Source organism: Kwoniella dejecticola, chromosome 11 (assembly GCF_000512565.2).
Source record: "Kwoniella dejecticola CBS 10117 chromosome 11, complete sequence".
In the NCBI taxonomy this organism is placed as follows: Eukaryota; Fungi; Basidiomycota; class Tremellomycetes; order Tremellales; family Cryptococcaceae; genus Kwoniella; species Kwoniella dejecticola.
Window position 1 is genome coordinate 178,551 of NC_089311.1, and position 23,665 is coordinate 202,215.

At 48.0% G+C, this 23,665-nt stretch overlaps 9 protein-coding genes across 9 annotated transcripts; 6 read left to right on the top strand and 3 right to left on the bottom strand.

Moving 5' to 3' along the window:
• Positions 1 to 234: 234 nt before the first annotated feature.
• Positions 235 to 3,976, top strand: I303_108193 (uncharacterized protein; the record flags this gene model as incomplete). Its single annotated transcript, XM_065969780.1, has 17 exons — positions 235 to 346; positions 432 to 1,029; positions 1,146 to 1,209; positions 1,287 to 1,300; positions 1,372 to 1,679; positions 1,756 to 1,926; positions 1,989 to 2,047; positions 2,115 to 2,137; positions 2,200 to 2,297; positions 2,354 to 2,427; positions 2,487 to 2,517; positions 2,586 to 2,852; positions 2,935 to 3,305; positions 3,392 to 3,458; positions 3,629 to 3,699; positions 3,770 to 3,876; positions 3,943 to 3,976. 17 exons carry the CDS (start codon positions 235 to 237, stop codon positions 3,974 to 3,976), a joined length of 2,469 nt encoding a protein of 822 aa, XP_065825852.1.
• A 403-nt stretch (positions 3,977 to 4,379) lies between these two features.
• I303_108194 (uncharacterized protein) lies at positions 4,380 to 5,802 on the bottom strand (the record flags this gene model as incomplete). The annotated part of the gene is made up of 7 exons (XM_018410745.1): positions 4,380 to 4,512; positions 4,667 to 4,757; positions 4,906 to 4,957; positions 5,105 to 5,227; positions 5,434 to 5,522; positions 5,657 to 5,685; positions 5,786 to 5,802. The coding sequence occupies 7 exons, from the start codon at positions 5,800 to 5,802 to the stop codon at positions 4,380 to 4,382; spliced, it is 534 nt and encodes a 177-aa protein (XP_018260555.1).
• A 930-nt stretch (positions 5,803 to 6,732) lies between these two features.
• Positions 6,733 to 8,412, bottom strand: I303_108195 (ATP synthase F1, gamma subunit; the record flags this gene model as incomplete). Its single annotated transcript, XM_018410744.1, has 7 exons — positions 6,733 to 6,750; positions 6,812 to 6,901; positions 7,112 to 7,348; positions 7,511 to 7,818; positions 7,917 to 8,001; positions 8,078 to 8,114; positions 8,318 to 8,412. The coding sequence occupies 7 exons, from the start codon at positions 8,410 to 8,412 to the stop codon at positions 6,733 to 6,735; spliced, it is 870 nt and encodes a 289-aa protein (XP_018260554.1).
• A 570-nt stretch (positions 8,413 to 8,982) lies between these two features.
• I303_108196 (uncharacterized protein) lies at positions 8,983 to 10,342 on the top strand (the record flags this gene model as incomplete). Its single annotated transcript, XM_018410743.1, has 5 exons — positions 8,983 to 9,237; positions 9,386 to 9,655; positions 9,747 to 10,035; positions 10,110 to 10,205; positions 10,275 to 10,342. The coding sequence occupies 5 exons, from the start codon at positions 8,983 to 8,985 to the stop codon at positions 10,340 to 10,342; spliced, it is 978 nt and encodes a 325-aa protein (XP_018260553.1).
• A 258-nt stretch (positions 10,343 to 10,600) lies between these two features.
• On the top strand, positions 10,601 to 12,654 carry I303_108197 (uncharacterized protein; the record flags this gene model as incomplete). Its single annotated transcript, XM_065969781.1, has 5 exons — positions 10,601 to 10,706; positions 10,813 to 11,328; positions 11,450 to 11,850; positions 11,990 to 12,386; positions 12,551 to 12,654. The coding sequence occupies 5 exons, from the start codon at positions 10,601 to 10,603 to the stop codon at positions 12,652 to 12,654; spliced, it is 1,524 nt and encodes a 507-aa protein (XP_065825853.1).
• A 725-nt stretch (positions 12,655 to 13,379) lies between these two features.
• Positions 13,380 to 16,998, bottom strand: I303_108198 (uncharacterized protein; the record flags this gene model as incomplete). Its single annotated transcript, XM_065969782.1, has 4 exons — positions 13,380 to 15,054; positions 15,133 to 15,558; positions 15,639 to 16,633; positions 16,732 to 16,998. The coding sequence occupies 4 exons, from the start codon at positions 16,996 to 16,998 to the stop codon at positions 13,380 to 13,382; spliced, it is 3,363 nt and encodes a 1,120-aa protein (XP_065825854.1).
• Positions 16,999 to 19,603: 2,605 nt separating this feature from the next.
• Positions 19,604 to 20,166, top strand: I303_108199 (uncharacterized protein; the record flags this gene model as incomplete). Its single annotated transcript, XM_018410740.1, has 2 exons — positions 19,604 to 19,625; positions 19,673 to 20,166. The coding sequence occupies 2 exons, from the start codon at positions 19,604 to 19,606 to the stop codon at positions 20,164 to 20,166; spliced, it is 516 nt and encodes a 171-aa protein (XP_018260550.1).
• Positions 20,167 to 21,047: 881 nt separating this feature from the next.
• I303_108200 (uncharacterized protein) lies at positions 21,048 to 21,773 on the top strand (the record flags this gene model as incomplete). Its single annotated transcript, XM_018410739.1, has 1 exon — positions 21,048 to 21,773. The coding sequence occupies one exon, from the start codon at positions 21,048 to 21,050 to the stop codon at positions 21,771 to 21,773; it is 726 nt and encodes a 241-aa protein (XP_018260549.1).
• A 416-nt stretch (positions 21,774 to 22,189) lies between these two features.
• I303_108201 (uncharacterized protein) lies at positions 22,190 to 23,557 on the top strand (the record flags this gene model as incomplete). Its single annotated transcript, XM_018410738.1, has 7 exons — positions 22,190 to 22,280; positions 22,357 to 22,549; positions 22,616 to 22,704; positions 22,790 to 22,848; positions 22,931 to 23,026; positions 23,107 to 23,226; positions 23,327 to 23,557. 7 exons carry the CDS (start codon positions 22,190 to 22,192, stop codon positions 23,555 to 23,557), a joined length of 879 nt encoding a protein of 292 aa, XP_018260548.1.
• Between the last annotated feature and the right edge of the window lie 108 nt (positions 23,558 to 23,665).

Sequence of the window (23,665 nt, forward strand, 5' to 3'; positions counted from 1 at the left end):
TTGCTTGGCTTGGCGTACGCTACGCACAATATCCTACTTGATCCGGTGACCGCGCTTTGCCTTCCTTTGATGGTAGCTTGTGCTTAAGCTCGATCCCTTTTTATCCCCATTCCAAAGGACTCAGTGGTCGCTTAGACTATATACTATGAAAGGAAGTGTCGTTCATGTCAATAGACAGACGACAACGAGACCGATGACTACGAAGTGGGGAGTTTAAGTAGTGCAGCTGATCACATGTCTCTTTATCGCATATATAGTTCGACGCACAACTTGATCAGATCAGATCAGATCAGGGTCAATCTCGACCATTATATATCGAGACCCGATAATCATATCCAGTCAACATGTGAGTCCACGGCTTATCCTGTACCAATCGACTCGTCCTTTCGTTGACGCTGACATCACACTCTCGCTCTCACCCAGGGACACAGTCTCCCCCCGAACGCGACATCGCGCCGAACACCTCTCTCGCTCTGCCGCCGCCGCCGCCCATGCCTCGTACTATGCTCACCCAGCATTACATCTACACACCTACCTCTCAAAGGAGACCCCCGTAGCTGTCGACGGACAAGGTTCGATCATCGGAGCGCTGAACGAACCTGCTGTGCCGCTTTCGACTCAACCACAATCGCAGCCGATCCCTCCAAGTAAGGAGACGAACGTCTCGAATATCCCGCATGTGAACGACGAGAAGTCGAACGAAGTCGGTCCGGAGGGCACGAAGAAGGAAGAAGGGGGAAAAGACGATGCGGGAGCACCATCGGGAATGGATAAGGGCGCGATGGAGCTGAATGGTGAAGCCGGAGGAACGAGATCGAGCCCTGGTCCGAGTTTACAGGATGTACTCAAGTTCAAAGAGGTTCAGAACGGCTGGTCGTCCCATGCTCAAGCAGGCCAAGCTGGGCAAAATGGACATCTCGGAGTACCGGGGCAAATCACGCAGACGGGCGGCCAAGGACAGGCTGAAAGACCGGAGTTAGGGAGACACTGGAGTGTGAGAGATAGGATGGAGCCGCATTTGCAGCTCATGTGAGTCTTCTGATCCTGCACTATTGAGTCTTGAAGAAGCGATAAGAATCACCTTCTTTGAGAATCAGTATGTTGCCAATGTGATCTGACGTGAGCTGACGCGAGTACCCGTGCAGGTGCGGTCCATTATTAGCGTATTACACAGTAAGAAACGATGTATGGCAAGGTGGTGCTTTGGTTGTAAGCTATATCACACATTCAGGTGGGACCTGCGCATGCATTGTGGAAGCTGACATTTCCCCTCCGCGAATTTTCAGGTCGTTCGTGATGAGTGGGTTTAGCACAACAACATAAATACTGTCCATGATAACGGTCAGCTGACGATATACGATCCTTGTTTAGCGGATCCGACTTGTCTTCTCTTCCGTATATCAACCTCACGTTCCACCCATACGACAAACCGTCAGAAGCAGTACCAACCGTCCATGATCCCACTATCCAGCTGCTTCCTTCGCAAACCGTCCAGGCTAGGCGTATCCACGTGTACGCGTCGAAAGATGGCAATATGTCATTCTTCAGATTCATCTTCGAAATCCCCTTACAACAGACGCAAATGGCTGTGCGATATCGATTGAATGGCGGGGCCGAGATGGACTTTGTCGTTCCTGCTAAAGGAGAAAACATGAGATGGGCAGCACACAGTTGTAATGGTGAGGCCGGAGCTCAATCATCTGTTTCTCGTGATCGCTCAGCAGCTGACCGAAAATGTTGGGCACGCTTTCATAGGATTCTCGTCGGGAGTAAACCCTGATGAGTTCAAAGGAAATTATCCGTCAGGATATGATCCGGTTTGGGAAGACTTGTTGCTCAAGCACCACGAAAAGCCTTTCCATTGCATGGTCGGCGGTGGTGACCAGATTTACTGTGATGCTTTGACTAGAGAACCTGAAATGCAGCGTGAGTGTTGAGGATCGCCTTTATCTAGTTCTACGCAAAGCTGACATCGGTGCTGTGGGTAGCTTGGATCACTGCTCCGGATAGACATAGCAAGTTGACCTGCCCATTGACTGAAGAGATTGTAAGTGATCTATTCGCCCATCGGTTTTTGACGAAGGGGTACTGTCAGCTGATACCATGACAAATAGCGAGAAGCGGTTGATCGATTCTAGTGAGTCCAAGCGAAGGTATCGCCAAATCGAGGGGCCAAAGTTGATGGTCAACGCTGTCTAGCTTCAATCATTATTGCAAGATTTTCAGGAGTAACGCATTCGGAAGAGCCAATTCTTCGATCCCCATGGTCAACATGCTCGATGATCACGACTTGATTGGTGAGCTTGATCGTATGCTCGTATATTCCGAAGACAAGTGCTGATTGTGGGAGCAGACGGTTTCGGCACGTATGATGATGAGACTCAGGCTTCTCCAGTAATGTCATTCGTTGGGTCCAGAGGATACTTCGTGAGCTACTTTCTTCCCCTTTTTGGAGACGTCAAAGCTTATGAGTGGATCTCACGCAGTGGTTCCTCATTTTCCAACTTTTTGTATCAGGTAAGCTACCTTGGTATCTCACATGCCACGAGTTGTGGATAAATACTGACCTTGGTGATTGCTGGTAGACGAGGTCGATGGCGTAGACCCTACTCCATACAGTCATACGTTGAAGAGTATGATAATAGGTGACAAGCGAGGTCCTTGGATACCGTTTCCTTCGCACTCCCTGCTTGTCTACCTTGGTCCGAAAGTCACGCTTCTAGCGCTAGATTGCAGAGCGGAACGAAAGCTGGATAGGATCTGTACTCCTGAAACATACGCGAAGACTCTTGGCGAGGTCCGGAAGATACAGGGGATCGAGCAGCTAGTCATACTTCTGGGTGTTCCTATCGGTGAGTGAAACAAGGTCCCGGATTTCTCATAGCTTAGTCAACCGTGAGCGTGAGTGCTGATGTGGGCGTGATGTTATGGTAGCCTACCCCAGGATGTCTTTCGTCGAGCATTTCTTAGATTGGAAATACAACCCCCTGAACATCTTGGCGCGACACAACGCTATGGGCTTAGGAGGAATGGTGAACAAGTTCAACCAAGCTTCCGAGCTCTTAGACGATTTGAATGATCATTGGTGCGCCAACACGCATAAGAAGGAACGAAATTGGCTTGTACTTGAATGTCAGAAATTGGCAAAAGAGAAACAATTCAGAATCACCTTCTTATCTGGTGATGTGCACTTAGCTGCGGTGGGATGCTTGTTCACTTTCCATAAGGGAAAGAGGGAGCCCACGTTGGCGCCGGAACAAGATCATAGGTATATGTTGAATGTGATCACTTCGGCCATTGTCAATGTGAGTGTAGCTTATTGCGCCAATTGCTTTTCGTCCCTCTATCACGTATGTCACAGGGAATCGTGGCTGATCTGGAGATGTAACAGACCCCACCTCCCCCTGGTGCGGCGAAGATGGTCGCGATGCTTGGAAGAAACAAACATAGGACGTTGCGTGAGTTGGCCGGTGCCGCTAAAAATGTGGTATGATTGCGTTGATGAGGTCTGCTAACGAAATGTCGTTGCCATGCTCTCGATGAAATTGGTGTATAGATGGTAAGTTTCTTTGCTCTCGAGTGTGCCAATGAGAAGGATGAAGCTGATTGTCTGAGACGTACTCGATAGCCCAAGATACAGATGAGATCATGATACCGCTCTTCATGACCGATACAGATGGGTCCAAGTCGAAACTCAAGGTGAGGCGGTTGTACTAGGAGGCTGAACGATTAGTCCCGGCTGACGATTTTCACACGAATGTTCACACAGACCGCATTGAATAGACGAAATTACGCTGCTGTTGAATACAACCAGAATGGCGAATTGGTCTTTGATATAAGGGTTGAGAAGTCTCAAGGAGCCGGAGAGACTGTCGGGTGAGTTGAGATCCTCTTTGGTTGCTTGACTACATCCGGCAAAGAGCTGATGATTCTGCGTGATAGATATCCTATCAAGGCTCCTGCCGTCAAGTGGTAATCGCAGGCGGGGGAGCTTGAACATGTTGGATAATTGAAATCCACGCGAATGGTAAACCCCCTTCCTCGACTCTTTCCACCGGGAACAATGGACCTGGAGTAAGGGGAAATTGAAATACCTCAATGAATCTGTATCATAATCGATAGCCAGCCGAATAATCAGTATATATACACTATATTACCTTATGCCCTAATCTTAATCAGCTAAAATCGTATAGCGTTCATCTTGGCACATATGCATTATCGTATATTGTAAGACAGGAAAAGCGATGAAGTGCAGCAAACAATGGTTGTCCGTAAAAGAGACGGAAGCACGAGATGATCATTCACTGAATGTTTAAGTCAGTCATCATGAAAGCAAGTTCTAACACTAACACCTTGCGGGGCCTAAGGCTTAATCAGGCCTAAACAGCGCCACAGTTGACAATAACCACTTTCTCCTTGGGTTTACCTTCCCTGCTTCCCTTAGATTCGATCTCTTTGACTAGCTTGAGGGAGGCTTCGTTAGCTACTTCTCCGAAGACTGTGTGTCTTCCGCTATATCACGTATCGTGCAATACGTTCATAGTCAGTGTACATTTCATAGCGAGAGTAAGAGATTGAGTTCTCCTTGACGGAGGCGCGGCTGTACGAATGACCGGGACGGGATAGGTGGAATATTGCGCTGTCGCCGGATCCGATAAAGACTCACTCTAACCATGGACAAGCCTGAGTGGTAGTTATGAAGAACTGGGATCCGTTTGTATTTGGCCCTGCATTTGCAGAAGAGAGAAGACCGATTTCTGGGTTGAGACGAGCAGTGATCATCAGTCAGTCACTGTATGGTCAAGGCTAAGTCGACATGAGATGTGACAGAGAATGACAGATATCGAATCGGAGTCCGAGTTCGAGCTTCTTTGCATCTGAATTTGAGTTTAAACTTGGACTTACTGTCATGTTTCTTGTTGAAATTCTCATCGTTGAACTTTTCGCCGTAGATAGACTAGAGGTGAAATTCGATATATTGCTCAGTGTCTCTACAACTCACCAACCTACGGACCATCCCGGGATGTACCTCCGTTCGGAATGCGACCATCCGCAATCCGAGTATGCAGGCGATTACTTGGAAGATGTCATTAACTCAACTTACCTGTCCACCAGTTCCGTCGCCCCGCTCGAAATCGCCCCCTTGGATCATGAAGTCAGGTATGATCCTGTGGAAGATGGTACCTTTGTAGCTGAATCCTTTAGGTAAAGGTGTCCCGTCGGGTTTCTGATTGCGATTGAGGCAGCGGACCATGATCAAGCAGGGGTCAGCCGAATTATGAAATCTCAGACTTGATATGGGCGTGTGGCTTGAAAAAGGGGACGTGCGCTTGATTGAGGACAAGGACAAGAACAAAGACACAGACAAGGAAAACGACAACGACAACGACAACGACAACGACAACGACAACGACAACGACAAGATAGACGTACCTTACCGGTACAGAGACTCCTAAAATTGGCAGAGGTTTTGGGGGTTACGTCGTCATATAGCTTGAACTGGATCTGACCTAGTTCTTTGCCTTTGGCGAAAATATGAAATATGGGATATCGCATTAGGAGGTGTTGACGGTCAATCAGCGTGAAGGGATTGGGACGAGAGGCGAAGTGACGATGAGGGTACTGAATGGAGATATAGGTTGAAGATGGGACTTACCGTTAATAGCGACGACGAAGAAGACGTTTCTGCAATTTCGTTGTGCAACGATCAATGGCCAGTCGTTTCCTGTTCGAAAAGATCGATACTGAGGATGATGAGGATGCTGAGAGGAGGAATCTGGCTTACGGGGCTTTGTCAGACATTGTGGGTCGGCGAACTTGTGTCCGTGAGTTGTACAGTAGTGAAGTGCAAGTGTACGTAGTGAGTGTATTTGCAGACCGGCAAATGAGTAGCGACTAGATGATGAAGGACTGACTGAAAGAGATGTGCGTGTAATTGGGTTGAATATTCGGTTAGCCCTCTTGATGAATTAGTATTTATGCGTTGCGTTGCGTTGCGTCGCATCACATTACATCGTACGCATAAGGTAGATAGAGTACAGTGCAATGCTGGACGGTCGGGGTCGGGCTGCAGATTGACTCGATAGGCTGGTCGGGTTGGGTTCGTCCTTTGTCCTGGAAGAGCTCAGCTCTCCAGCTCTCCTTTGTACTTTACACAGCCCGCAAGATGGTCCTTTGGTGACGTGGTCCGTTAGATACAGATACGAAGGACGCATTCGAGCTGACGCTGACTGGTCCCCAAGAAGGGGTGTTTGCCGGTATGATTCCTTCTCATTTTCATTGGAGTATACCGGTTACTTACAAGGGCTTGTAAGCCCTGCTTTTTTCCACAATCGACCTGTCCTTTGCCTCCCGAGTTGCACGGGCACGGTGCATGTAAATTAACATATCCCCGGCTCATCCATGTCCACAACTCGGTACAGTGTGAATCTTGTCAGTGAGATTATGTCATGTCAGAATGAGAATGCGAGTAGGATGGTCGGTCAGTCTGAAATGATGAGCACAACTCCCGCGATCACGAATTAGTTGCAGTACCTATCGCCCTCTGCTTGCCAGGTGGGAAAGGAGAAAGCGATTAAATTTGAAAATCACACCCATGCTTGTCCTTCTTGATTCCGATAGCATCGCACTATCAAAACATTTTGTATTGTTTGTTATGGATGATTAGTCCCGCCTCATGCGCTTGCACCTCCGCCTGGACCTGTACCTTCTATGATGACAAGACTGCACTTCTTACAAAGCGGAAGCACCCTTCAAAGTAAAGCAAGATTAGCAAACGGATTTCGGTTGATTTCGATACAATAGCACTCACAGTAATGATATCGATAAGTTCATTGGTGATGACTGCTTGTCGACCTCTGTTGTATTGAAGTTGGAGGGAAGCCATCATATCGTTGGCGTTCTGTATGTGTGTGCATATTCGGTGTCAGTGTCCATACGTAGTGTGAAGAGGGAGAGTGAGGGAGCACGATGCGCAGGTGCAAGAGGGGGAGGCGGGAATGAGAGTAGAATGGGAGAATTGACAAGATAGAGGGGATACAAAAGTTGAAGTGTAGGGAGAGGATGAAGAGGGTGAAAAGGTAGAGGAGGAAAGTGAAGTACGCAAACCCACGTTGGAAGCGTTCTCCATGGCAGTTCGTCGAGCGGAAATCTCGGCGGCGTGACCCTCGACGAGAGCAGTGTAGATAGCGTTGGCAAGGGCGAATTCGGCGAGATCCTTGGAGACATCTTCCTCCATCTCGTAAGCTTGGAAACCGGCGGCGGCTTGAAGAGCCTTGGCGGAGATGACGGAGGTGACGCCGGATTCGTAAGAGATGGCGGAAAGGTATTTGTTGGAGATGATTTTGATCTGTGGGAAAGCAATGAGAAACAGGTCAAATCCGTTAGCATTCGCTCGTTCGCGTGCGATCTCAAGCTGATTGCCATCCAAAGACAATGAGATGGCTCATGGTCAAGCTGGAACGATCTGTGATTGCGTGATTGAATAAAAGAAAAGTAGATTTCAACTCACCTCATCCCATTCTCCACCGTTCTTAACGATCTCATCGGCAATAGCGGAAGCCTCAGCGAAGGTGGGTACGTCTTTACCGACAGCGTTGAAGGTGACCTTGAAAGCTTGGGGCATGGCTCTGGACAATTGGGATTTGGGCTTGTCACCAACGACGGCGAGGGTACCAGGTTGCTCAGCCATGGCCTTCTTGACGGCTCGAGAGATGGATGAGTGGATACCACCGCATAGACCACCGTCGGAGGAGATACCGACGTAGAGGATCTTGGGAGCTTCTTCGGATTTCTCAATCTCGGTGTGCTTGAAGAGCTCTACGGGCCAGAGAGGAGGACAGACGTCAGTTTGAGTTTTACACCCGGCTTGAGGGTTTTGGTATCTTTCAACATGTTATGAAGGGCGGGACACTCACCGTTGTTGGCAGCTCCGTACTTCTTAGCTTCTCTCATAGCTCGTTCCGCTCGAGTCAATTTGGTAGAAGCGACAACCTTCATCGACTGCAATGGTAGTATAACAGCTTTAGTATTCTTCTTGTAGACCTGGGAATCGCATGAGGTGTGTGTATGAACTCACCTTGGTGATCTTCTCAATGTTTCTAACAGACTTCAATCTACACCAAATAATTCCAGCATTAGCATTATTCCACCACCCGTATATCCCATCCCCTCTCGCACTGCTATGCATGCTCCTGGGCTTCGCTCATTGCCCTCATTCTAATAGTATCCATTCTATCCTGGCTTCACGCTGTGCGAAATGCCCAAGTAATGGTCCGTCGGACATCTACCCCGAAATGGCTAAAACACTTGAACCCACCTTTGCTCGATTTCTCGGAGGGTAGCCATACCCTGAGACTGTTGTTGGGCGGCACGAGCGACATTGAGGGCGGGTCGGACAGTTCGAGTGAACATTTTGAGGGATGAGACTATGATGAGTGGTGAGTAACGGTGAGGAGGATGATGATTAGTTGTGAATATCCAGTTGACGATTTCAGCGAGGAGTGACAGTGAGTGAGGAAGGAGTCTAAGGGAAAGGAAGGGGCGGAATGATTGATAGGTTGCAGGAATGCCACTTTGGTGCAATCCCGAAAATATCCGCTGAATACCATGCATGCAACCTAAATTAAATGGAGTACGTGCATAAAATGAATCATCGAGTCGGTTAGAACCAGGCAAGGGGATAATGGATAATTGTTCGTGTTCATGCGAATTCATCTCATTGTTCATTCATTCATCTGCTCAATTAACATATATATTCAATATCAATACATCGATAAAGCGTAAACAATCTCAAGAAGAACATCTAAACAGACTCTAACCACCACTATCAGACCGACAAGCGCACAGACAATCACCGAAATACAACACATATCGCCCAAAAGTGAGTTTTTTTCTTGCTCAAGAGGAAAACCAGAATTCAACCAGCTAACTTGTGAATATTCCCTCGCAGTGGCCGACCCAGAAGTTGACTTGTTCGCAGGAATGAAGAAAAAGAAGAAGAAGACGGTCGTAGCTGATCCCGTAGAAGATACACCTGCTCCAGCTCCAGTCGCCGCCGCCGCTGCCGAACCTGAACCGACTCCTGCAGCCGCCGCTCCCTCGAGCTCGGCCCAAGAGGAAGGAGGGTCCGGAGTGGCGACTCCTGTCGAAGCTGAACAACCTGCCGAAGATGCTGGTGACTTGTTCGCTGATATGAAGAAGAAGAAAAAGAAGAAGAAGGATATCCCTCTTGACTTGGTGAGCATTTCATCTCATCTCAATTATCATCCTCCCAATCCTGCTCTGTCCAACTCTAGCCAAATCATTTTCGTCCGTGCGTACGCAAATCCGTACGTACATGGTTTACGTACGCCTCAGCTGACGACATCATCGTCGACGATTTCAGGAATCCGCCGACCCATCCACCTCAGCAGCAGCTACAGAGGGTCTGGATCTGGTGAAGAAGAAGAAGTCGAAAAAGACTGCTGCGTTCGCTCAGGAATTAGATGATCTCGACAACGAAAACAACGAAGCAGCCGCCGATGGCGAAGACGCAGATGGTGATCTGGGAGATGACGTTTTCTCGAAAGCAAATGGTGCGAATGGTGATGCCGAAAGTGGAGAACCTGGAAAAGAAGCTTGGGTCGTCGAAGGTCGAGAAGCTACTTATCCCGAGGTAAGTCCACTCACACTGACACTGGTGGCGAGATTGTGCTTGAGGATAGATTACTTACTCATGCTTGATATCTCATTATTGCAATCTATAGCTGCTTCGACGATTCTTTGGACTGTTGCACGCACATAACCCTGAACTTGCAGGTGAAAAACGAAGGTATACCATTGTGCCCCCTCAGGTGGCGAGAGAAGGAACCAAGAAGACCGTCTTTGCGAACGTCTCAGACATCTGTCGAAGGATGCACAGACAACCGGATCACGTCATCGCTTTCCTCTACTCCGAGTTGGGTACGACTGGTTCTATTGATGGAGCTTCTAGATTGATCATGAAGGGAAGATATAGTCAAAAACAAATTGAGACTGTGTTGAGGAAATATATCGGTCAGTCATTTAACTTTCAGCTTAGTATAGCTGCATGCAACAACAGAAGCTGAAATGACAATCACGATATATAGTCGAATACGTTACGTGTAAGATCTGTAAATCACCCGATACTTTACTTGGAAAAGAGAACCGATTATATTTCATGACTTGTGAATCATGTGGATCGAGTGAGTTGTCGACCTTTGAATACATAGATCCCTTACTTGTGTAATTATGCTGATAATTGTGTATAATAGGACGTTCCGTATCTGCCATCAAGGCTGGTTTCCAAGCTCAAATTGGAAAGCGTATCAAGGCTGTATAAGCTTATTATGGAGATTGAGACTATGCGATGGCGATGGCGATGGCGATGTAGGTGGAGTTGATGTTTTGACATATATATGTGTATATTACATTCCATGCATGATGTCGAAGAGATCTGGGTCGTCACTGCTATGTAGGCGCAGTGGATTGTCTTGTCATTATTGAATGGGGGGAGCGAGTTTGTAAGGGCGAAATTAATTCCCGGCTCGTTTGATTGGCGGTTTCGTCAGTTTTGGTGTTTTGGCAACATGACAACAACATGACAACAACACCTTTCTCTTCTCGCTCTTCTTCTCATCAGGCCTGCCAGAACATCAACCATCTTACCCCTGAGTTCGTCGTCAAGGTATTATCCCCGGCAGCACGTAGCCAGGTGAGTCCAGTCTTCCAATCCGCTGCATGCATATAAGGGGTATCTGGCTTTCGGCTGCATATACTGTCTGTCTGTCTGTCTTCACATCGGATTCATAGCTGATAATGCCGATACCCCTTCCTTCCATCCTCAAGCGCAAGAGAAAGGCAACTACACTTCAACTCAATCTGCAAGAGCTGGCTCCTCAGCGTCGAGTACAAGCTTACCTTCTGTCGCCCCACCCACACTCGATCAGCCAGGCCCTGCAACACCAAATAAGGATCAGCCAAATCATTCCACCAACGAACCATCTGTCACTCCTATATACTCTAGATTCTCGCCTTCTGCCTCTTTAGCGAATATCCGAGAAACCCTTCCTCTGACTCCGTCATCATTGAATAGCAAGGATCACTGCCCCACGACTCCTTCACCTTCACCAGGTCGAAAAGGGAAAGTACCACAATCTCTGAAAGAGAGTCAAGCGAGTCGTCCAGCTAGATCACATTCCATCACGCCTAAGACAGATTTCACAAATCGCGAATTAGATAATATGTCCGCCAAAGCTCAATCGCAAGCTCCCGCTAAGGAGAGGGTAGAGCAGGAGAAAGAGCGAGTTGCGCGAAAGGGGCAAGATGGTATGTCTAATCATTTTATTGCATCACAACTCAACATCGAGCTTAGCCCAACGTGATATGGTGGTGGAAATTCAATGCTGATGCGATCCTTGGACACCCTCGGATTTGGTTTATCTCGCAGTCAAATCCGGCCTTATTCCCATCAAAATCTACCTCCTAGCCTATAACGCCCTATCCGCTCTGCTCTGGGCCAATCTCTTGATGATCACCGTGACATTCATGTTCACCCCTCGATCGACTCTGCAACAGACGGCTGGACAAAGCTCTTTCCTCACTAGAGTATTCACCTCCAGCACCTCTTCGTCAAAGATCAAACCCCTCAATCAGCTCATCAACCATCTGAGCGGGTCGTACGACTTCAAGAACCTTGGGTGGTATACTAAATACACTCAGTCGCTTGCCGTCCTCGAAGTTGTCCATACTGCTCTAGGCTTAGTCAGGAGTCCGCTGGGTACGGTGTTCAGTCAGGTGTTCAGTAGAGTCTGGACTGTCTGGGGAGTGGTGGAAGCTGTCCCTGAAGTCGTGCGTATTGCTCCGATTCTCATGCTTAACCTCCATGTCCAACTTCAAGCTATAGAATGTAATAAATCATGAAATGAAACACGATATGTACGATACGAGACGAACGAAAGCTGACGAGAAATTAACATGGATCTCGCAGTCCCACTCTTCCCCCTTGTTCACTACCATGCTCTTCGCATGGTCATTCACCGAAGTCATCCGATACACATACTACTTCCTTAACCTCCTCCAGATCCAATCGCCCATCCTGAACTGGCTGAGATACACGACATTTATCCCTTTATACCCACTCGGAGCGTCCAGCGAGGCCTTTCTGGCTTTCTCGACTTTACCACCTTTCTCATTCTTCAAACCAGCCATATCGACATTCATCTCTAACCTTCCCCCGAAAGCTAGGGAGCTCTTGCTCAAGACGACACTAGGAAGAAATATCCTGTGGAGTCTTGCCAAGTCGAATGTCAAGCAGGGCGTGTCTACCCAGAGCTGGGGCCCGTTGGAAGTGTTTAGATTGGTGATGTTCTTCGTGTGGTGGCCTTGTGAGTATCTCTTATACTCTTGATACTTTTCGCTCTCAGTCGAATTGGCGGTCATGGAACGATCTGTACTGCGGAGAATTGGAAGTCGGAAGTAAAGACTGAGACTTGAAAATTTATAATGAATACTGATGTTGACTTCGATCATTGGTACATGCCGGAATCAGCCCTCTACTTCCTCTACACTTATATGTTCAAACAACGAAGAAAGGTCTTGGGCAAAGGTAGAGGCAAAGGTAAAGTCGTTGGAGGTGCCAACAAAGCCAGGTAAATGAGTGCTCGACGATATCAAATCGTTCGTCCCGACCCCAAACAAGCAGAAGACGAATGTAAGCAAAAAGACAGAAAAGCAGAGTGTGAGTACGTTCACAGACACAGAGATTGGAGAACAGAAGCAAATTGGAAGTATCGTCTGAAAAGCAGAGCATAAGCTGTGAAAGTAAAGTGAAGTAAAGTTGCGCCCTGAGTAGAAATCTGGAAATATGCAATTTATCAAGTATGAGTGGAAGTAGAGCGTCTTGATCGATCTTTGATTGGATTCTCGATCTGCATTTCGCAAAAGATCATAGTGATTCCTTGGCTTTGGTGGTATACGAATGATCCTATGACTCGCGAAGAGACCATGTGAGATCCTCACAAGGAGTAATAAGACTTGAGCATGGTGTGGTGTGGTGTGGTGTGGTGCATGTACAGTCGTACAGTCGTCTCGGACGAGCGTATAGCGAAGGGTATGGATGTACAGATAAGTTCCTCCGGATATGTTTATGGATATGGATACGATTATTCACCTTTCCATTATTGTACATGTGGGTAATCAAATGAAAATGAACAAGAGGTATTTTGCAAAATCCCAAGAAAGGTGTATGTATACAAGGTATAAAAGAAAAAGCTTAAGCTAATATGATATACAATGTAACGTTTTTTTAATCTCCACTGATGGGCAAGTCAGGTCGATTGGTATTCGTCACACGAGTCAAATCGACGCTTAGAGTAAGCTCAAGATGCCTGTTGGACTACTCGTACCGGTACGAGGCTAGTACTCTTCCCCGAAGTAGGCCCTTCGTTCGCTTCCGCTTCCGCTTCACCTTCACCTTCCTCCTCACCACCAGTCACAAGACAAGGCCACTCGCACGTCCCGTTTTCTCGGCTGGGTTCTTTCTGATCCTTGATTCGGAAGTTATAGTCATCGCTTGATATCCCTTTTTTGCTGATGGCAGAAGGCGTATTCGTACTACTTTTCGATCTGGTCATAGTGATTGAACGGCTATTACTAGAATTAGAGCTAATACTCTTGCTTGTCGTCAGGTCGTTTCCTCCGGATAGCGATCCATGAGATTTCGGCTGTGTTGTCTTTATCGCTGTCGATGTTGAGGATGATTCCCCTCCGTTCAAAGATCTCAAAGCGTTCTTGACCTTTTTCTTGATTATTCTGAACGTTCCTTTCTTTTCTCTCTCTTTCGGTCCTTTCGTCGATTGAGATTGAGATTGTGTATGGATGGATTGGACATTACCGAACTGATCGATCATCTGTTTACCGCTAACAACCGTCTGCTTTTGACCGCCTTTCGACGAAGCAGAGATAGGTAAGGGTGGAACATGATCTCCTCGAGGCGAAGAAGATGAAGTAGAAGAAGTGTTCCTGAATAATGATAATCTCTTCGAAGGTGACGCTGGACTAGAGGAACCTGAGATTTGCAATCTACCGTTCCGACTTGGGCTCAAAGACGATGCGGAATGCGCCGATTTCGTAGGTGGGATATCCATCATTGGAGTAGTGGGTAAGGGACCTTCGCCCGAAGAAGAGCTTGACATTGCCGGAGAAGGATGTGCGTGTGCGTGTGCGTGGTCGTCGATCAGAGCGGAGGGGATGAGTGTAGGTACTTCCGATGATTTACGAGGCATCTCCGGTGGCACATGTGAAAGATCAGCTCCATTTTCAGCTCCAATCCCAGACGCATGCTCCACTCGAGTTGTTGAGGAATGTACTGGAGTCTCATCTTGAGTAGCCCTTTCTTCGGCCGGGGAATCGAGTGTACCGTCATTGAATATATCGATTCTCGTGCTTTCGCTAGTCTCGAGCGATTTAGGCGTTGGCAGATCGACGAATCCCCATTCTTCCCCTCGAACCCAACCTGGAGCATCATCAAACTCCCTTGTATCCTCCTCATCTGGTGTAGCTTGAGCGTTATGTATCATGTATCGCGCAGGCGTAGAAGAAGCCTTTGTCTTTCGGATGAATTTGTAACGCCTTGAATGGTATCGATTCGATCTGATAGGATGGAATGAATCCAAAAGCATCTGAGATAATTCCTCGTTTCGATAATGCAACAAAGGCGGGAAGTCTCGCTTGCTCGTGTAGTTCGATATTTTGCTTTCGCACAAAACACCAACAAGAGATTTGCTGGGATCGATATCGGTGAATTGGGATGGTCGACACCATGGTGCGCATCTGAAGGTTGATTCGGGCGAAGAGACGTGTTCGGCTGGACTATTGAGAATTGTGAGAACTGAATTAACGAAGAGGGGTTCTGCTTCGGCCAAAGTCTGGTGTGAGCTGCCTATCTCTATGTCGACCAGTCCCCACTGATGAGCGATAGCGGTGTTTAGAGGTTTCATAGCTCTTAGAAGCGTAGCCGCGTGAACGGGGCCGCATCGTTTGAGGTAAGAGTACCTGATTGAGATGGACATACCGATGTCAGCGTGCAGCCTATGCAGAGAGGGTGAGACGTAAGGGACGACTCGAACTTACGAGTGAAGTTCACTGCCGTGTAAACCCATACCTCTGTACGAGGGATTGAGCACCACATTTCTTCCAGCCAAGACGACATCGCACGCCGCAGCTAATGCTACACCCCCAGCAGCCGCGTTGCCCCTAACACAGGCAACCGTGACGATCCCCCTTTGCGATAAGGGCTGCACATTCTCGAGGAAGGCCGGTACTTCGGTAGAGATATCGCCAACGAGGAAAGAGACAATATCGTCAATTGCGCTGATATTGTCCCAAGTCTCTCGCCCGGGAGAGGAAGCGTTTTCTATGGTGTTAAGAGCGATCCCGTTCGAGAAGTAATGACCGCCCATCAAAGCTAAAATCTTCACATTTCCGCGCTTAGGTGCCGTAGCCCATTGCAGAGCTCTGAGGAGGTATTGACAATTTGTAGTGGTGAATGCTCCGTTGCTGCGATGATCAAGAATCAGTGGATATAAGCGTTCCGCTTCATTTGGACATTTTTGGCTCTTTGATTCAGGATGACTCACTAGAAGTTCCAGTACACCAGTTGAGCGATCCCCCCATCATCCTCTATACTCTTTACATATACTTCTTGCCATTCACCTATTCGCTCTGTCCATGTATTCTGCTCCCATTCCCTTACACCGTCCAATGCAGCACCATGGCCCGCAGCTCGGATAGCATCTACCATGGGGATCTTGGGATCGATCGGCTTGTCTTTACCCCTCGGTACCCTTCCATGAGTTATCCAGATGCCCGCAGCCGTTCTCCCGGGGACCTGTCGAGTCTTGATGAAAATCGCTCCCTGTCTAGTGGCTATGATCTTCCCATTCGGGATCTCACTGAACGATTCGTAGCCAAGCGAAACGTATAGCGATGCGGGAATAGTAGACACGTCGGCATGAACATGGGCACCGTAAGCGAATAGCGAAGACTTCGAATTGGCCGTCAAGGAATTAAGCATCGAGCCGGGCTGACTATCACTTGCATTGAGTATCCTCAGTATATCTTCAGCAGTATGGACCTCGAAAATTGGCCGGCGTTTCGTAGATTGCAATAAAGGTCTATCGGTCGTCGATCCTCCCAAGAAAGGTTGGCGAAGGGAAACGCAGTGCGTTGACCATTCCGATTTGGGGGTAGCTTTCAGCCAGTCGGATTTGGGCAGACCTGCACCGGCGGTCTGCTCGTATACCCTAATCAAGGCGTGGATGGTTGCGCTGATAGCCCCGATAGAATGCTGATTCTGGTATAGACCGGCTTTGGTTATGCTCCCAATTGGTGGGAGAGCGTATTGTTCCCAAGCCCACACTGCTCCTCCGTCAAGCTCTTCGTTCGCTTGAAAACAGATCGTACCCCAGTGACTCCTCTGAGTGGGACCTCTGTCGACGATAGACTTGTTGAGTAACACGTCCAGTGCTTCCGAGGAGTCTGCGATTGACCCATCATCTCCCATTAACACCCAGTCAAGAGAGGATGGTCCGGCATCTCCTGGTGGTCCGGGATGAACAACCAATGTTATCCACTACAATTGATGGTCAGCGTCGCCAAACATACGTGAACAAGTCAAAGACAAATCATGAGGAAGTAAGATCGTTATGCGATTAGAAACATTTAACTCACTCGGCTATATATGGATTCCGGCAATTTCTTAGTCAGGAATGGGCAAAGCACGATATCCGCATCCCATCCTTCCGCAGCATTCAACATATCCTCATCGCTTGTAGCTAATTGAATCGAGACCTGCTCGAAGCCTAGATAGTGAAGATAGGAATAGACGCGCTGTGTGAACGAGTTGATCGATGATACTAAGAGCAATATCCGGAATCGTTTTAGAGGTTCGACATGATCAGGCAGAGCTGCTAGGGGTCCGAGTGGTGGTGAGATCATCTTGCGATGCCCTTGCTCGTTCTCGTTGGGGGCGAGGAGATGATCGATTGAAGGAGGAAGGGGGAACGGTGAGAGCGAATAAGAAGATGTGGAAGTTGACATGATGCTTATTTATGGTATGGGATGATCGTCTTCAGCCAGCTTCGATGGGTGGGGCCTGGCTAGAGTTGCGCGGCAGCGTCGAAAGGAAGGTACGAAAGGTATCGGTATACGTTCAGAGGCCTTGAAGCTAGAAGCTAGAGGCTAGGGCAAGGGGTTCTATCTTGATTGATTGATGACCACAGAGCGTTTCAAGCTAACCAGGCGGATATCGACCTGTATTCGATTCTTTTGTCTTTTCTATCCGTTGCTAGCGGAAGATGATAATCTTGTTTCTGTTTGACTTTAGCTTCGTGATTTACGTGTGTTGATCAACATCCTTCCTCCTTCCGTCCACTAAGGTACAAAGATTGTGATCTTGGTGAGATTGCAGTTCCAGCCAGGTCCAAGCGGGATCGTACAAACAGACATACACAATCAATCTGAGTTGTATGGTATGATATGACCAACAGAGCTATTCCAGTCCTGAAGACATTCAAGCTAGACCATCTACATCAACAATAGCAAGTCATGTTCCCGGCCTGATTCGAAATAAACTAGTATAGCAGGACACCTCATCGGTCCATCCTGACCGTTAGCTTCCTTAGCTGATCAGCTGTGTTCAGGAGGTCCCAGTCAAGTCAGAATTGGGAGAAAAGGAATATCTTTCTGACTCAGATATCCTTTTGTCCTCTAGACGACGCTAATTAGCTACCCTTTATCGCAAGCTTCTTTTCCTTCTCATGTCAGCCGCCTCTCCTCCCTTTGGTGGTCTGCGCAATGTATGGTATCGCACATCCTGCCGTTATGATGCACTTTATCTATGATAGACTAGTATTCGGGGTTATCAAAATCGATAATGAATTCGGGGCTTCGAAACGAGACGGTGCAATTGAAATGAGAAGCGAAAAGTCCGTTTGTTCGTTTGTTCCTGTTTCCCGGGGTAACAACGTAAGACAGCCCCTTTTTTCCATTCAGAACCCTGTCTCCCATTCATCTTTATGTGACTGAGACTTCCCGTTGATAATTACAGTGAGATAATGCGATTGCACATATTCGTTTCGTCTCAGACCGTTCGCATAATGGATGGTTGACGGAGCTTTTCGTGTGTGGTAAGTTTGCGGAAGCTTCATGATTTATGAGAACATGAGAACGCTTCTTCGTCTGCTTTCAGCGGCCAGAGCGTTCAAAGGGATAGTATGGGATCGTTGGCTTCCTCCCGCTCTCACTCGTCTCTGTGTTCAGCTGTACATGAGTTGTAGCATTCGAAGCTACCTAAGCCATGGCTTTCAAGTGCCCTTCGTCATCCTGAGCTAGCTTTGAGCTACCTGACTAGTCCGCAGCAGCGCACAGAGTAATGAGCCAAGATACATCATTTGGGTCCGAAAGGTCCACATTCTTCGGTACCAAAGGATCATGAACATATGACCTTGGCCCTTGCACGGACGAATTAGCTCGAGCGGACCTGTGGCTGTAAATGTGGATTTCCCACGAAGGACCGATAGCAAAGAGCGATATATTTGCGGTGCGAAAGTCAGCTCTCAAGGATTTCGAGGAATGTGAATTGCATAAAGTAAAGATAAAAAGTCTAATGGTAAATTAGTCCGGTAGCTTGCCCTGAAGGGACATGTGATTAGACTGTTCTTTACCAAACTAACGCTCTCTTACCCAGGATATCCTACTCGTCAAAAGGCCAACGAGCGAAAAGACAGTTTGCCTGGCTGCATGTAAAGGGTCGAAGAAGCTTGAAGTGAGCAGATCAAGGTGTGGTGGCGATTCTAGTGGGGTCGCCACCAAGGGCCGTGACATCAGGAAGATCGTTGAGTTCCATGAGGTTCCGGCCGGACATGTCGGGAGAAGACAATTCGTTCTTGAGATTCTTCGGCGCAGCGTGGGTTGCTATTACTCATGTATTTCTGTGCAGACGTGTAGACCGATGTTGAAAGGTTGCTACAGCTTTTGTGCGCGACTCATCGCCTCTTTTGTGCGCGACTCATCGCCTCACCCTTCTGAGGCGAATTCCGATCGACTCATGAGAAGCCTTCCGAAAACAAAGCAGAGATGCGGCGCCCTGGAGTCCAGACTCCATCTCGACCTTGATAGGCTTTATGACTAAGATGCGGTTTCACGAAGCAAGTGAGCTCTCGTGACACTCTGCATAGCTCGTACAGAAAGGATGATGTTGAAGATGAGTATTCAGATGCATAGACATTGGACTCTATCGCGCCACTTCCTGGGCAGCTCTGACGTATGCAAAAGACCACCTTTGATCAGACACACCCAACTACACTATATGAGCTGTTCAGTAATCCTGCCACATCGCTGGGTCGTCATGGACAACGGTGGTCGTCTTCTCAGCAGAAAGGATCGGGAGACATCAAAGGATTGTAGCGTGGTGTTGTCGCCATCAAGAGCGCCTTACTTTTCCAATCAGGGCATGTATATAAGCTTCTTCGAAGCGATGCATTCACCTGCAATTCCTCGTCTCACTTCTAAACAGCATTTCAAGTTTCCAAATACAGACACAATGCAAGCTCGAAACATGAACAGTAAGTCTACTTCCCGAGACGTACATAACCCCGTTTGTCAAGCTCAGATCTCAATCTGGTTTTAGGCGATCCTGGGACGTTAGATTGGAGATCCGTGACATCCGGCGACTTTAAGACCTTCAAGGATTCACAAGAAAGTCGGCTAGACCCAAGAACGAGATTGAAATTCGAACTCACTCGCTCGTTCTCAGAACAGTACTCGCTTGCTGAATGGTCTCGCTATATCCAGAAGAATAAACTTGCGAGCTGGTCAGCCGCCGCAATTGGAGCGACAGAATCATTGCAGAGTTCCTGCAGGAGCCAGATTAGAGATGCGATCGCGCCAAGCTTACAATGGGTGTACGAGACTCAGTGGTCACAGTACGCCGACCCCGCTCAGGCTTCGGCAGCGTTTCAAGCGAGAGGGACGCGCGTACAGTACGTGCCCGAGCATCAGGAGGGCCCAGGCTATCTGCTGATACTGGGAGGCGAATCGCTGGGATACGTCAGCGAGCGAAGCGAAGCCCAGCTTGAAGCCCTATTTGAGGAAGTCTTTCTTTAGTAGCTTAGTCGCTGTTGTTGAGCGCAATACATGCCAAGTCACCGTCGTATTACGGCTTGAGATGGGGTCCACCTAGTTAGCGGACCAGTGCTAGGGTGACAAGCATACTGTAATTATGCATCGAATGAGGGCAAATGATACTGCTGTAGTTCAACTTGATCCTCCACTCAACATAGACTATTTATAGCAGGCTTGTCGTTGATGCTTTTTTGGCTCAGTCGTTGTCCCTATAGAACGAAACATAACAGAAAAGTCCAATCTGGTATCATCTCAGACCTCGCAGCGTTGGATGCTTCTCACAAGCAATGCCAGCCCTCTGTCCCCGAGCTGCCTCTGAAGGAGCTTACAGCCAACGTAGCCACAGTAGACTCGATCCTTGCTCGGTCCAAAGCCTTCTCTTCGTGCTCTCTGATGTGACCCCAGGCTTGGAAACCCCTACGATGTCATACGCTGTCATGGCTGCATATTTCTGAGCCGGGACTGCCGAGAAACTCCACAGTGATCTCACTTATCGTCATGGGTCTTCTAAGGAGTAGAGACAAAGGTGGGTATCCTTTATTCCGAGTACTGTCTCGACTTGGTCAGTCAATCGTCACTATCAGCTCCGCGCGTACCATACTGTACGTCATTGTGGCTACTACAACGGACGTTCTGTACTTAAGAGATGGGAAAGCAGCGTGCCTCAGTCTTCTCTCAGGAATTGCGCATAAGCCCTCAAGCTTGATTAGATATACCCCGTAAACTACTGGAAGATCGGCTCCAATTCTGCTCCTTCATCGGAGGAAAAAATTCACGATAAGATATCTGCTCAATATACATTGAGAGGGCCACTTCTTTCCACCCCAGCTTCGTGAGAGCTCAAAACACTTTGCCGCGGGACCATGTCTCACAGCGACCAGGACATCGTCTATCTCACCCCTGACGAGCAGGAACACTTGCCAAATGCTAAGGAGCCCCTCATGAGATCCCTGGCTGAGCAAATAACTGTGGTCGAAGTGAAGAAAGGGTATGAAGCCCTCGACATCAGTCAAGACTCACTCTCACCGGCAGTACATCAATCAAACCTGAGATGGACCTATAGCACTATCGTCTTCGACCTAGAGGACAGCGTCAGTCCTGAGGTGAATACCATGGTCAACAATGCCAAGATTGGCCAACATCCGATTACAGATGGCTTCTTGGCCCAAGCCACCGCGAGTCCTGCAGCCAGATTCGTCGAATATCGACCAGGACTTCGAAATAAACTCTATAGTCTCGCCTGGGGGACAGCTTCAGATAAGTCTACCACGGACATGAGTCGATTTACTGGACGGCGGGAGATGAATTACAGCACGCCTACCTATTTCTCCCATGTGACGCTGAATAGAATCACGGACACAATCGATAGGACAGGCACAGAGCAGGACAAAAAGCTAGTCCAGGACGCCTTGGAGGAGGCTTCGCGATCGTATCGAGCGCTTCCTCAAGATAAATATCCTGTTGAGCCATACTTCATACTGTGCAATACCATTGATTTACCGCTCCCTTTGTTAGTCAAGAATGGATCCAAAGATGTAAGGATCAATGTGCACGCTGTGTCAATTTTGAAGTCAAACGCGTATGAATGAAAGGTTGGCCTTTTCATGGTGATTGACCGGCGTGGCATGTGTACTGTATGAGGCGGATCATACTGTATCCACTGCCGCCTTTGTCTATCCTTTGACTGAGATACCCCGCTTACTGTACTGGTAGTTTGGACAACCACGCTGGCATGTATATATAGGCCTTCTGAGGGGATGCATGATTATAATATGAGTGCTTTGGCAGTCTGTAATCGGGAAGACCAAGACAGATTAAAAAGGCGAAAGCCGTTGGGCAGAAGCTGATACAAATTGGACCGTAAAAAGTCAAGTCATTATCCTGAGTGACGCACACCGCGAGCCAGGCTAAATATATTCGACCGGAAAGTAAAGGGTCAACACCATCGTAGCTTTATGAGAGATAGATAGAACAAGAGGACTCGAGTGCTGGAAGAACAAGTAACATGACTAAGAATGGCGAGCAGCCTGATGTTCGAGATGATGGGCCGACTGCTCACCGAAATTCCAAGATGAAGAAGTTTATCACTAATCTATGTAAGTCTCTATCCCCCAATGTATGGTTCGGAGGTGTTATGAAATCTCGCTGACTATGATTGTCTTCTGGGGTTAGTTGCTGGTCCATACATTTACATCCCGATTTCAGCTACAATCGTCTGGTTCTTCGGACTAGTCATCCTACTAGGGACGTGGATCGCAGATGGGAAGCCAAGGTATCGAGAGACTCAAGCTTCCGTAGCCTTCATCTCGTCGGTCGGGGCGGCGTACGAGACCTTGTTCTTCATTATCTGCTTGAGCGTCATCATGTGAGTTTGGTTTACTTCTACTGCCGGGGTGAACAGAATCACTGATTCCCAGCCGAAACGACCCAGTTTGTATTTCTCCTCGGTGTGTTTGATCAGGTATCTAAGGCATAAAGGCCGGATACCTGGTACTGTCCGACTGAAAGAGAAAATCTACAGTAAGTAACGTGGACCATTCTGATGATGGTCCCTCCCGTATGATACGAGTGCCGGAAATAGCTTATGATTAGCTGGATCATTTAGGCTGGCTAGCTATTTTCTTTTGCGGCATAGGATGTATAGGCCTGTTTATACTGGCGAAAGTAAGTCTTCAGCCTGTGTTCGACCTGTCGAAATGTACAGCGAATTGAATTTCGAACGCGCGGACGCGTGGTGTGTCTGTAGTGGAATTGCTGGGATCACAAGTCCATCCATTGGTCCGGGACGTTCTGCTTTATTATCGGCATAGCATTTTCGTCGATTTTCCAAACTGCAGAAGTCGTGAGTATGCTGTATGCTCCAAATTCATACAATATTTAAAATGTCGAACTGGCCTGACAAGGGTTAATTTGATATGATAGTGGTGCTTGAAGAAAGAACACCCGGACAGGAAACACCTGAAACGAAATGGGATTTGCAAGATGGTCGTGGTGGGTTTAGCAGTCAGTCTAGCAGCGGCATTCGGTGATTTCTACTCCTACGTAAGTTGATCAAGTCCCATTTTCTGGATTCGAAGGATCTTTTACAAGCCAACAGGCTCAAGCGCTACTGACCGCTAACGATCAGCATGAAATGCGATAGTGCGGTGGAAAGCCATTCACAGATAATGGAAGCCATACACTCGAGCAATGCGAGACCGCGACATCCACTGCAGCGATATTGGAATGGTCGATCGCTTTTAGTTTAAACCTTTACTTCATTACGTTGATCATCGATCTTTGGCCTAGTAGACGGACCAGCGTGCGATATATCCCTCACGATAAAGAAAGCCTCGCCGAAAGAGGTCAGGGTAAGAGCGAAGGAGACCGATGATGCAGCAGTCTGAAGCTAGCTTCTCAGTGTCATTCCCCTTGCGCCGCAACTTATCCGTAGCGTAGTCGTGTCTACGGAAATCATTAGCGCAAATTGCGATATATCAAG